The 13,776-nt window shown below is 41.8% G+C and overlaps 1 protein-coding gene across 1 annotated transcript in view; it reads left to right on the top strand.

The window, feature by feature from the left end:
• Window positions 1–3,806: 3,806 nt before the first annotated feature.
• PTDSS2 (phosphatidylserine synthase 2) overlaps window positions 3,807–13,776 on the top strand; it is a 50,291-nt gene continuing 40,321 nt past the window's right edge. The window contains exons 1-2 of the mRNA XM_054972686.1: window positions 3,807–4,152; window positions 13,007–13,108. Of these exons, the coding sequence (XP_054828661.1) occupies window positions 3,944–4,152; window positions 13,007–13,108 (311 nt within the window). The 5' untranslated portion in view covers window positions 3,807–3,943. The remainder of the gene's footprint in view (window positions 4,153–13,006; window positions 13,109–13,776) is intronic.

The following is a 13,776-nucleotide window of genomic DNA, read 5'->3' as shown; positions in this document are numbered from 1 at the left end:
AGTTTCTCTACAAAGCTGATTACTAGAATTTTTCCAACCTTGTTTCCACTGTAATAACCCATGGAAGGTAATGTTTGGCCTGGGATCTCTCTCCCCAGCTTCTAATGCTGTTGCTGCTGCTGTGGCTATGAGATGACCCAACCGTAAAGTCTCTGTTCTTTTGGGGGAGTTTTAGTTTTTCAGCAGCACAGGTATTGACATTGCCTATCCTAATAGGAACCATGATGTGTTCTAAGGTCAGTTTGGTGAACTCATGCAGCTGTCAATATGGATACACTCAAATTTCTAGCCATTCAAATATACCAAGGAGATAATAACCTGCTTAAAACCCACCTATTTGGAACAATCATCAGACTGCTGCTTTCAGGTACCTAATGTATGACACCAGCTGTACTGGAAGATGTGGATGGCTGCCTGCAAACAACAAAAAGTTGCTGCTGTATAGATGATCTAGTAACCAATTTGGATTTGAACTGACATCAAATACACTACAAAAACTGCAACATGATTGAAACTCAGACATGTTTCCCCTTCAGTAGCACAAAGAATAATGAATGGGAAGGAAGACTAGAATGCAACTGAAGGTTTTAGCTCATATATTATTCTTTTAAATGACAGAATATTCTTAGTAATAATGATCAGCTGTCAAACTTGGCAGCCACATTCATCAATATTGGTTCAATCTTGGCAGCTGAAGTTAGAAAGGAAAGTGAGCAAATTTCAAAATTGATTCATCAGACAGTGCCATTAAGCTGTCCATGATCAGGTAGACTGTTGTCTTCAGTATGTAGGTGTGTGGATTCTCAATAGGGTTGCTAGATCCCTTTACCCTCCCAGTGGGGGGGGCAGCACTCATGTTCTGCGAGTGACATCATTGTGCAGGCTGTGGGAATACTCCTACACTTTGCACCAGGCCAATTCTTAAAGAATCAGACCGTTTTGGGCCCAAATTGGCCTGGTGAGAAACATAGGAGCACTCCCACAGCTTGTGCAATGACGTCACTCCTGGAAGATATGTCACACAATGCTGTGCTGGGAGAACACCACAGGAGGGCTTTTCCTGCACCTCCCCCTCCCCCTGCTGGCCAGGTTACTAGTGGTGGTGGGGAGGCTGGCAGTGGGGAATCCCCTACAGTACTGGCAACCCTAATTTTCAGCAACATTAATCATAAACAGACACTGGTCATAACTGCAGACCAACCAGTGCATGCTATTGCTGATCAAATTAAGTGGAGATACCCTGAATTATATTGGGAAGACAAGTTCTTCTTCATGCTAGGAAACCTCTATATAGAACTGGCTGTAATCTCAATGAGCAGAATGTGGTTAAATGATAGTGGCTGGAGTGAAAAACCTAGTCTAGTCAGGAGTTATGACATCAGAAAGAGCAGACAGCATCCTGAAGGTGTTGATTTGCTCATGAACTGAGTCTCACAGGGCTTCACATTCTTCAGCAGCTAGCTTATGACAGTGAGAACATGACAGAAAGCTTCTCTGAGTGATCTAGAAGAATGCAATAGGAATTTGGTCAGTGAAAGTACTGGAACACAACTATGGAACTCGAAGTTCTCGTGTATATTCAGAGCATATACCAAGGCAATATTCACAACTTCATCCTCAGATGTACAAAGAATTTGAGAAAGGAAACACTGAAGGAAACACAAAGGAACTTCTCAGGCATGACTCACAATCAAGTCCATGAGCAAAACAATAAACTTGTCAAACCTGATGCTACAAAACTGTCACTTCGTAGTAATAAAAGTGCATTACAAAGATGGCTGATTGCAAATCCTGAAATCACAAACTTGATCTCAGAGTTGGAAGAAGTCGTTAACTTGAATCATGAAGCTGCATCTTCTGAAAATAAACACCATGAAGACAGCAATCCATTTCCCAAACACTTCCAGAAACACATAGTTGATTTTGTGTGTTTCTACTCTTTACAATTGAAGAACTGTGGATAGAGTATGGAAGTGGGAAGCATTTATAGTAATTGACTTATTCATAAATTATATTCCAAACTTCTGTGTGGTATACCAGACCTGGTACCATTTTCCTATGCCTTCACAGGGCGTAGTGTCACTTCATCCTTTTCTGGTATTGGAAAGAGAAGTTCCTGGAAAACATGGCTATCATTTCATGATGCTGATTTGGCTTTCCAAGAATATTCACACATCGCAACAACAGTAACACTTGATAGCCCATCTTTTGCTGTACTTCAGCATTTTGTGATGTTAATGTATCATGCTGTTAGCACAGCAAGAAACATTAACCTAGTGCAAAGGATTCTTTTCTCAAAAATGAACAGAACCATTGAAAATGCCCTGCCGATAGCAGATGCACTGATGCCACACTTAAAATGTAAGAGTTTTTAATGCAACATGTGGAAAAATTGCCTGTCTACCAAAATCCAAGATCATCATCTGTGCCTCTAGGGATGGAAAAAAGTTAAATTAACATACATACCATTATAGATAACATTTCCCGATGTGAGCGAACAATGCTAAAGGGCAGTGTCCTGCCGGTATAAGGAATGGGACATAAAATGGGGACCCAAGGTCCAAAGAGACCACCAACTAGTATATATTATTTTTTAGTATTTTTTTAGAAAGTGGAAGTGCAATATGTGCAAAAATTATTAATACTTTGTAAATTACACTACTGCCCAAACATTGGGTCAAACACATTAATATTCCATAACCAATGCCAAAAATATCTCAGTTTTAGGAAAATACATCCATAGAAACATTCATAAGGTCTATCTCAATACTGAAAAAGTATTGAATATTCAGTTACCTTTCAGATGAGACCTTATGCATTAAAATAGATCATTTATTTCATGAGATAGTTAAAAGTAAAGAATGAAGTGTGGTGGCCGTTTTGCTAATGTCATCACAGCTGACCTAATAATTTCTGAGAGTGTCTCCCAATTGATTTTCACAAAAAGTATCCAACTATGTCCTACTCTATTTTTACTCTGTTTACTGCTTGTTCCACACACTATCAAATGGCCCTGGAGAGATGATGCCAGTTGAGTAGAGTAGTGGGTGGGTAGTAGGGCGTAGTTGGATACTTTTAAAAAAAGTTAATAGCAGCAACTGTGGTAGTGGTGGAGAGTGCCATCAAGTCATAGCTGACTTATGGCAACACCTGCTGGGGTTTTCAAGGCAAGAGACTACCAGAGGTGGTTTGCTATTGCCTGCCTCTGCAACCCTGGTCTTCGTTGGAGGTCTCCCATCCAATTACTAAACTGTAACTGACTAGGTTTGTGCATAAATCCAACACGGGTTCTCTGCCATCTAGTTTACAACTCCACCCCCACCCTGGCGCGTATCTTCTTGCGACTTCAATGACCCGTGATTGCATTTTCGTGCTAATTTTTTTTGTAAAGTGGTAAAGGCAGAGGAACATCAACCCCCCCATCAACACTCTCCATAGGAAACCGTCTGCAGACTTTCTCTACTAGAACACTCAGCCTATTGCTGTGATGTGTCTTTACTCAAAATTAAATCCCGGCTTCTTTCCCAAATATGTTTAGGATTTCAATCTTAAGATTGCAGCCCTAAGGCTTACTCATCTACCTAACGGGCAGTGTTGGGGGACCATCGGCTACCAATGCGTTAGACCGGACTGCAACTTTAAAGGACAGATTGACAGCCCTCCGCTCCCACAGGCAAACGTGCCTCTTTCTTCGTTCCGCCCCCTTGGATATCAGTACTGCGCAGGCGCGCAGGCTCCGCAGCGAATCAGGCCTCCTCTCGGATTAGCCCCGCCTCTCCATTCTGTCCTACGTGAGGTCACGGGGAGCGGCGAGGAGGCTCCTTAGGCGAGTTGTTGGCAGTCTCTGGCTGTTGTTGCCTGTCTGATGGGGCCGGCGGAGGGTCATGCCTGGTGTGCGCCCGGAGTCAACTGAGCACCCTTGTTTCTTCCTCTCATTCCCGTCATGAGGCGCAGTGAGCGTAGGAGTCACGGAGCGGGGCCCGGCAAGGCAGCATTAGAGGAGCAGCTCAACGGCGGCGCAGTCCCCGTTATTGCGGGGGCTTCTGGGCTTCGTGGAGACTCGCTGGCAACCAGTCCCCCGGCTGTTACTCATGGGGCCCGGCGCAGCACGGAGTCTGAGGTGTACGACGACGGGACCAACACTTTCTTCTGGTGAGAGACGGAGAACGACCCTCCTCCCCGCTTTCCTTTATGAGCAGAACGATGTAGTTGGCGGCCGCGGGATCGAGACCGTTATCGATTTATTGTTATTTGGGCCGTCGCTGGGCTTAGTACGCGAGTCAGGCATACACCAGGCTTCTGTGTCTCTGTGCCCGCCAGGAAAGTGTATCGGAAGGGGAGAGGTTCAGAGGGGAAGTTCAAGAATGCCAAACCCCAAGGTGAATTTTTAACGGGCGTTGTAATCTAGTTGGGACCAGGTGAATCTCCCCTTGCTGCTGATGTTCCTGCCAACGCGGAGATGAACTCAGCATCCACCTTAAACTGACTTCTTTCTTAAATCACTGTTATACCATCACATTCAGTTGGCCCTCTATCCTCACATTCCCTGACACGAATTTTTAGCTGCATGTTGGGAGGAGGGGAGAAGTTAAAGACCAAAGGTTTGGGGGCGGATATACACATGGCATTCCCATTTGCTTGCTTTAAATCTGAGTAGGAAAAACATATGTGCGTATGCTCTACTTGCTACCTCCTTTCTAGGCTTAAAAGGTGGTGGAGGGGAATTTCTGTTTAGAGAAACACTCTGTGAGGAGAGAGCTAGAAAGGGAAGAGCTTTAAAAAAAATCCTCCCCAGTGCTGCTGCAGCTCCCGATCAGGTGATTGAAAAGGCATCTTTCAGAGCATTGGGGAAATACTCTCCTAGCCTGCAGGTGGGATTTGTCCATTTCTCCAAGTGCTTAATGTTTTTGAGTGGGCTTCAGTTTTTTCTGCTTGTATTCTGGCTCTTATTTTGTTTGTGCCCATCTTTTGTATCTAGGCGTCATTGAGGGAGATATATGGAGCCTGTTTATAGTTGATTGGGCATGGGAAAAATGGCTGCAGGATATTTGTTTATTTTCAGAAAAAAGAACGAATTGACACCTCAGCTTAATACTCTGCCATCTGCAAAGCAAAAATGGTACCTGATAGAAATGGTACCTGGATACTGATAGCATAATATACTGAATGAAGCATGACAAGTGTGACTCTATTAGATGTTTTGGGGCATGGCATTAGTAAAAAGACTGTTAAACTCTGGATAATTACTGTTTCCCAACAGATCTAGTAAATAGCATCCATGCATCTTATTTTTCTGTTACATATGCACATATTTCCTCTCTTCTAGTAAGAACTGTAATTTTTTTTAATTATTTCAGATATAGTCAATACCATTCTCAACAGTTGTGAAACTTTCTGCAGAAAGTTTTCCAAAGCAGAAATTTTCTGGAAATTGTTTCAGTGTTCTATTTTGTCTGTGGAAAAGTTTCTACCCCACATATGTTAGTATAGTGTATTTTTTCAGGGCTATTCTGCAAATTGATCATTAGGTGGTCTAAGTGTAAGATATGAAGTATGGACAAATGCCAGCGCTTATACACGGTCCTGGCTTGTATTTGCCATCTTTTGCAAACATTGGAATCAGAAAATTTTCAATTCAAATTTTCTTTGGAAGCCTACATCACTGATTCTCATACTTTTAATGTGTTTGATAAGGTGATTCTTCTGTTAATCTCACAGTTGGCAAATCAAATTATTTGCTGTGATTGAGAACACAGCTGTCTCCTAGAAAACAATGTTCTTATCACAAGCGTGGTAATAAATGCAGTTTCTAGTTTAACTTGCCAATTTTTTTCTTTGTACTAAATGAATAATAATAATAATTAACAACAACATTTGGTTTATATACTGCCCTTCAGGACAACTTAATGCTACACTCAGAGTGGTTTACAAAGCATGTTGTTATTATCCCCACAACAATTGCCCTGCGAGATGGGTGGGACTCGAAGAGCTCTGAGAAGCTGTGACTGACCCACAGTCTTGCAAAGAGAAAAAAAGTGGTTATTGTGGAAAATGGTCCTTTACTCTACAACTGTCTGTTAAAGTTCACTTTATTTGGCCTACTTTGCAGGGTTGTGGTAAGATGGTAGGAGCAAACTAGCAGGTTAGAAGCTGACTCCCAGCTAGGGATGCGCAGTCCAATTGTGATGCAAGTGGACTCTGCTTGTGTAATTTTATAAAAGGGAGAAATCCTACCTCTACTGGAGGTGGGGTTGCCAGGTCCCTGGAGGGCCAAACTGGAGGATGAGGGCATGTGCAGGGGGGACAGGACGGGACTTACTCTAGAAGTGCCCCACATGTGCCAGGAATGACATCATTCCTGGTGTGATGTGGGACTAATGGGTTGTGCCAGAGGCCAATTGAGTAAAAATAAGCCCCAAACACTAGATTGGGGGCTGATGGTTACTCATTATTCCTGGCCCAACATGGGGTAAATGGGGGTGCTCCTTTGCTGCTACCACTGCATTCCCACACCTCCCCCCTGCCAGCCAGGTGAGAGGTGACGGGGGAGAAGAGGCTGGGGGCAGGGGATCCCCCCAGTGGGGGACTGGCAAGTCTAACCAGAGGGGGCAGCAGAAACGAAGGATAGCTAGGCCACCTTCCCCTGTCAAACAGAAATAGACAAACTATAATCCCAACAAGGGAGAGTAGCTCAGGTGATAAATTCTCTGAACAGTAAAGGGAAGCTCTGTGTTCCTGGGCTCTCTTGTTTTGCTCTCATCTCTGGACTCATGACAGCTGGTATGAAGGATTCTCTGGGATTCCATTTTGACTAGTGTAGCCAAACAATGAGGAAAAACCCAAATCATGATCTCAGGGTAATAGAACTTTCCTGAAGGGTTGTTCCTCTTAGAATTAAGTGCTTATTGCTTTAATTATATCCGTTAGGAATAAGTTTAGTTAAGGGGACATGGGCAGTTTTCACCTTTGACCATAAGTATTACTGTATAGAATGCATTTTGAAAAATACTGAGTGATCTAATGCATCACCCTTATTACTAGTGTTATGGATCGGGGGTGGTGGTGGTTCTGTGTTCTTCCCTCCCTCTGGTCCCCTAGTGTCTCCTAAATAGGGCTGCCACCACCCCAGCTAAAACAGGCTTTCTATCCAGTAGCCATTGGGAAAGTTGGTTAGCCTCTGAGCATACAGAGTTCTGGCAACTGACCAAACTGTAGGCACATGGGTGAGAACTGACCCACTTTTATCTTAACCAAGAAAGGTCTTTATTGAACTACAGCAGACTACAGAATATGAAGAGCACACAGGTAAGGGAAAATAGATCTTGAACAAAAGGTTTGCAGCTATGAAAGTAAACAAAAGCAGTTGCTAGTGTCTGTCACTTCAAGGTTTACCACAGTGTACTGTATTCATCTCCTACTTGAGATGGATACCAGTGTCTGGTGCGGGGAAGGAATCCTGGCATCCATGAACCTCTGTCCCACCATCCTAGGAACTTACCGGAGCAGCACAGCTAAACAGTTGCAGGCTCTTTTTGTACCCTCTCTTTCCCAAGGGGGGAGAAAAGTTCCATCCCCTAAAACCCAGCCTCTTTCCTAGCCATCCATGGCTAGGTGGTTCTCCTTGCACGTATCTATCTCTTGGCTCACATGTCTCTAGTTTTATGATGGCTAGAACAATAATTTATTGCAAATTGTCTGTTTCCCCAAACATTGGAAAGAGAGGTGTCAAGGGAGAAACAAATGACAATTCAATTGCCCTGCTCTTCCTGCCTCTGCAGGTTAACTCAGAGCTTGATTATGAAAAGGTGAATCAGAGGCCAGTTTGATATTAAAAGGCCTGTGCCTGAACATAACTACATTTGAAATTGTGCTTGTCATGTGACATTGTTTTTGTTTGCTTTAAATGACAGTTGGGTGAATATTGCACTATTTTCTGTGGTTCTGAAGGCAGTAACAGTCTACTCTGATTACTTTTAAAAGTTCATGCTATATTTGTACATTCTAGACATTGTAATAAAGTTTAGTATTGTGAATAACCATCTGGATAGACTTGCTGTAAATATGACTTTCTTCCCCGTAGTTTTTAAGAGATGCTTCAAGTTTTAAAACATCCTGAAAAACAAATTATATCCTTCAAGTCATACTATGTTTGGGGAAAAAAGCTAGGGTAAACAGCTCTGAGTGAGATGAAAAGGTGTAACAGAGTTTGTCCTTTAAATGCTATAAGCAACCTTTTTAAAAAGAAAAACATATTTTAAAAGATCTTTTGATCTTCTATAGGTAACTAATATTTTGATATTTCTTCTTTTCACCCGAAACCAGTTGTTTTAGATAGAATTCTAGTGGGTTAGCCATACTAGACTGTTGCAGCAAAAGAGAAAAGGCATGGTACTGGGAAAAAAATACTGTCAACTTAAGTCTAATTCATTTGTTCTGACAAAAGTCTTTTGTGCATTAGTGTTCCCCTCAGTGTTCTCAGGAGATGTGGTCTAAGTAGTCAAGATGCTGGGAGATTAGTGATCAAGTCTTCTCAGCGTTTTTAAAAGTGAAAGATCATGCTGGTCTCCAGTTTGAATTTAACTTTTCCACCCCCGTTCCCCCATAGTCACAACCTGCATTCCCCCTTACTCCTATTAGCCCTGAAAAGGAGAAAAAAAGACAGTGAAGGTGCTTTTGTCTGCACCCCCTGTCAAGGTCTCATGACAGCCGATGGAAGGAATTGATGTTGATTGGCAAACCTGGGCATTGCAGAGGCCCTTTGTTGTTGCTGTTTTCCTTTTTAAAAACCACTGGGAAGAGCTCATCATAGATCTCCCAATGCGTCATCTAGTTAAACAACTCATACGTACATGGGCATAGAGGAAGAAGATTGTGAAGTGTAAATGAATTTGTATGAATGTGAGCTGTGGGTGCAAGATAAGCACGTAACAGTCGCTTTCACAAAAGCAATAATTGGCATCAACAGGATCTTCTTAGCTTTTCTACGCTAGTTAAACATCTATAGTGGGGAGAGAACCTTCTGCCTTTCTATTTGCTTAGAACTAAAGCTTGCAGATAAATTCCAGTTCAGCAGTTTCACTCAGTTGAATTTTTCAGTTCATTTTGTTTAGTGATGGTGACTTTTTGGTTAGCAGTAGAATATTTTTTGAATGTTGCAATTTATTGGTGTCATTTTATTCTTTTCTGGACACAAATATTAGTGTGACTCTTCAAATGATTTGTATATCAACTTTTAACACTTAATAAGTTTCTACTGAAGATCCAGATAGCTGTAATCCAACTTTGGTTTCTGCTGAATTTTTGCAAAGCAGGGGTACAAAGGCAGTAGGGGCTTGGAGGATTTTTTAGGTAAAATCTGCCAAAGATAACATTTCAGTTGACTTATTGAAGGAATAATGCTGCTTTCTCAGTTTCTGGTGTTCATTTTATGTGATGGATCATAGGAGCTCATGCTTGATTGGTAAATCAAGTGTGACTGTGGCCCTTACAACTGAAAATGAGCTTATCAGTCTTTAAAGGTAAGAACTTCAGCCCACTGGATGCTGGGGCACTTACATACAGTTTTAAATCTGCAGAAATCTGTTCTGATAATTTGCTTTGACAAAGCACAGATATTTACTAAATTGATGCATTTCTTTGCAACATACTGTCTTAAATTAGTGCATCAGCCTCTTAGGTTACTAACTTTGAAAAATAAAGTACTTGAGTGCTTACTCTGTGTGAACTCATTTTTCACATTGCTCAAGTTACTATCCTATTGTGAGAATCCAGGTGTCTATTAAGGATAGTTTATAGTGCTGCATTTAGTTTGTGTTTAGCTGGTTATTGATGGGAGAACAGCTCTGATTCTCCCAGCAATTTTTGATGCTGTAGACAGTACAATTGTTTTAAGGCCATCTTGAAGATATGGTAGGGGTAAGGTATCTGGCAGAGTTCTGTCTCCCTGAGTGAGCAATGTGGTCGGAGCTCACCTTGAACCCAACCAGTGGATGTGCAAGACTGGGAGCAAGTGCCAGTGACATGTAGGCATCCTTTCCTCATGGCATCCTGACTGAGCAGATGCTTGGGCTAAAACTGAACCCTGGTGTTTAGCTGACACTTGAGAGTCATGTAAAACCTTTCTGTTTGATTAGATTCAAACTGTGGCCATTGAAAAGGCTACTTCAGCACTGTAACACCTGTGGAGTCTCTAAAGGCTCAGTGTTTTTGCCAGTATTGTTTAAATGTTGTGTGAAGCTGTTTGAAGAGATTTTGTGATTAGGTAGTATCATTAATGGCACCCAACTCTTTTTTACATAAACAACTAGAAGGATTTCTAAGCTCTAGTACCTGGACGTCATGGGTGAGTGGAATAGAGTTGGCAGATCATTGAAATAAAAAAAATAGTTTAATATCAGGCAGACATTTTAAAAACATTAATTTCATTAGAAAAACAAAGGTATTTTAAACAGCATCAGCTTTGATACTATTGCTAATTTTAAAAAGCCTTATATAACAGTGTAATTAAGGACAGTTTTCTATAAATGTGGCTGATTCACTTCTTCACTTTGGTTTTTATCCTGGAACATATAGACCTGCCTACATTTTAAAACATAAAACAGAAATAAAGCAAAAGTGATAGCAATGTTTAAGGTGCCACTATAGTAAACCAGCACCTGGCTAATGTTTTCTGTTTAGAGATGCCTGCAGTTATAGTAGGCCAGTGGGAAAAGTTTTTTCTGTGCTGCTTTGCCTGTCCCATCTGTTGCAGGCCAAGCAGGCCTCCTGTCCTTGCCAGCAAATGATACCATATGGAATAAAACAAACAATAGCCTAGTAACTATGCTGTCATTCCATATTTTAGGGAATAATTTAACTATATGACTGTTTTCAATTGTATGTATTGGATTGGTCAGTTAGTAAAGTGTGCCAATCCTGTAGTAGATTAGACAAGTGGGGACCCAAAAGGACATGTGGAGAGCATCTAATTTCCCCATCCCCCACATGTCCTCTTTCCCTTTCTTGCCCCCATAGTCTATCTCCCTTTTCCTACTTCCTTCTCTCCCACCTTTGTCTGCCCCCATCTTCACCTTTCCCCCTCCCCCTGGCAGCCTCTCTCCAATGGCCCAGTTGTCTGGTGCAGGCTGAGTTGAGCCCAATTGCATGGTGGGGAATGTGCAAGGAGGAGAAGGGTGCTTCACTTTTCCCTCTATCCTCTTCCCCGCACTATTTCCTCTTTTTCTCCTGGCAGCTTCCATATGTTGTTCTTTCCCTGCATCCTTCTCTCCTTCAAACAATCCATATTCAATAACTTGCCTTTTATCTGCCCCCATCTTCACTTGTATTTTTATTTACTTCATTTATATATCACTTTTCTCCACAAAGGGGACCCAAAGTGGCTTACATTGTTCTCCTTGCCTCTATTATCCACACAGCAACCCTGAGAAGTAGGTTAGACAGTGTGTGTGACTGGATAAAAGCCATCCTTTGAGCTTCCACAGCAGAGTGGGAATTTGAACCTGGGTCTCCTACACCCTACTCTGAAATTCTAACCACTACACTTCTCTGGTTTTGGAGGGGATGGGCTCCTGTTGAGCATTGGCAGGCAGCTGGGCCTGAGTGAATCATCTGAGTTGTGGTATCAAGTTGTCTGGTGGTTGCTTGCTGCTGGGCCTGGCCCCACTGAGTCCTCTCTCAAAGGCAAAACAGCCTTAGAAAGAGCCCTTTCCTCCCTATGCCTTTTACTGACAGAAAACCTGGAATACTGGATAAATTGTTATGTAGGGTTGCCGGCTTCAGGGTGGGAAATTCCTGGAGATTTGGGAAGTGGAGCCTGGGGAGAGGAGTGAACTGAGCAGGTATAATGCCACATAGGCCAAATTCCATAGTAGCCATTTTCTTTGAGGGAAATGATCTTTCTTGCCTGGAGATCAGTTGTAATTCTGGAAAACCACTTGCCACCTCCTGGAGGTTGGCAATCTTATGGTTATGGTTGCCTCGCAACAGCCACTGAGGGCATCTAGTTAGAGCTACAGGCACTCCTTTGATCATTTTTTGTGTTTTAATACCCACTACCATGTGTTTTTATAGATTACAGATTTTTCTGCAAACCTTGGGAATTTTTCAGGTGTGTGGGAAAATCTGTCTTGTCCATTCATGCCTCCAATCTCTGGATTTAAGTATCCTTAGCTCAGGGCCACTTGGCTTTTAGTATGTAAGAGTAAACAAACTGAATTGTAATGTTGTGTTTGGGCAGTCATCTCATCACTCTAGTGGGGTAGGTTTGGAACCTTAAGAGTCTCCTGGTGTTTGATTCGCCTCTAGGAAAAGTAGCTATTTGGAATGTGTTTTATCAGCTGCACGTATTGCACTTACTTCAAGGGGACTCTCATCATGCTTATCAGTGCTCTCGTAATCATAACAGTAATGTGCTTAAAACTGAACTGCTCTTGATGAAAACCTGGACAATGTAGTTGGTATAAAATTCTGTAGCCTGCCTTGCAGGGAAGTAAACATATCTAACCAGTTTTGCAGCAACTCTACAGACTGTCTGTGCTCTGTTGGTTCCAATTTGAGGTACTGATGTTTACCTTTAAAACCTTTCATGGTATGGGACCAACCTACCTTAGAGACTACCTCTGTCTATGTGAGTTCCCACACTGTTCACGACCTCTTGATCATTATTTGTCCTAATATCAACTGCTAGAAGCAGAACTTTTACCACAATTGTCTTGAGGCTCTAGACCTTCCTATGAAGGCCAGATCTAGCTCCTCAGAAAGATAGGGTTACCCACATAACTTTAGTGCATTTTGAAGTTTGACTTGGTGGGCAAAGGGTCTGCTTTGAATTGTTGGTATTTGTCTGCTGATGTAATTATTTTTATTTGCATTTCTGTCTAAGCCACCTTGAGCTTGGAGAGAGCAACATGTAATACTAATAACTGCTGCATTCAGCTTGTTGAAAATACTGAGCCATCTGTTAATAGAACGAAAACATTTTGTTAACTTGCTTTTTTCTATGCGACAGGCAAGCACACACGTTAACAGTCCTGTTTATCCTTACTTGTACCCTGGGATATGTGACCTTGCTTGAAGAAACTCCTCAGGATACAGCCTACAACACAAAAAGGTAATTTTTATAATGCGGAACAGTATGAACTTTGCCTTGACAAGTTTTTATTAATTAGCTATTAACATTCTTAAGCATTACTTTTGTCATTTTAGTGTACTTTTGTATCTTTAGCAATGATATTTATTACTTCCTTTATTTACACTCCCTTTTTTCTCAGTGGGAACCCAAAGTGGCTTACATCATTTTTCTTCCCCTTCATTGTATCCTCACAACTCCTCTCTGGGGCTGAGAATATGTGACTACCTCAAGGTTACCCAGCAAGCTTCCATGGCAGAGCAGGGATTCAGATCTGGGTCTCCCAACTCTAACTATTACTGTACATTGGCTCTTGTTTGATTTACTAGTCTTATTTGTAAAAATATTACAAATCATAAACAGGATGGATTGATTTAAATCACTGAGTGGAAGAGGCCAATTTAAATCAATTAATTAAATTGGAGGAAAAGCCAATTTAAATCAAACGTTTCCATTTGTGTGGATACTTCCTAAATAAAAGTGTATAGGAAATGTTGTAAATAAATAAATTTAACACTGAGGGTTTATGTATTCCAAGAGGGCACACTATGGTTGTTGTGGATTTTCCGGGCTGTATTGCCGTGGTCTTGGCATTGTAGTTCCTGACGTTTCGCCAGCAGCTGTGGCTGGCATCTTCAGAGGTGTAGCAC

This window comes from Eublepharis macularius, chromosome 2 (assembly GCF_028583425.1).
Source record: "Eublepharis macularius isolate TG4126 chromosome 2, MPM_Emac_v1.0, whole genome shotgun sequence".
Taxonomy (NCBI): domain Eukaryota; kingdom Metazoa; phylum Chordata; class Lepidosauria; order Squamata; family Eublepharidae; genus Eublepharis; species Eublepharis macularius.
The sequence above is the reverse complement of the archived record's forward strand: the minus strand, read 5'-3'. Positions and strand labels throughout refer to the sequence as shown.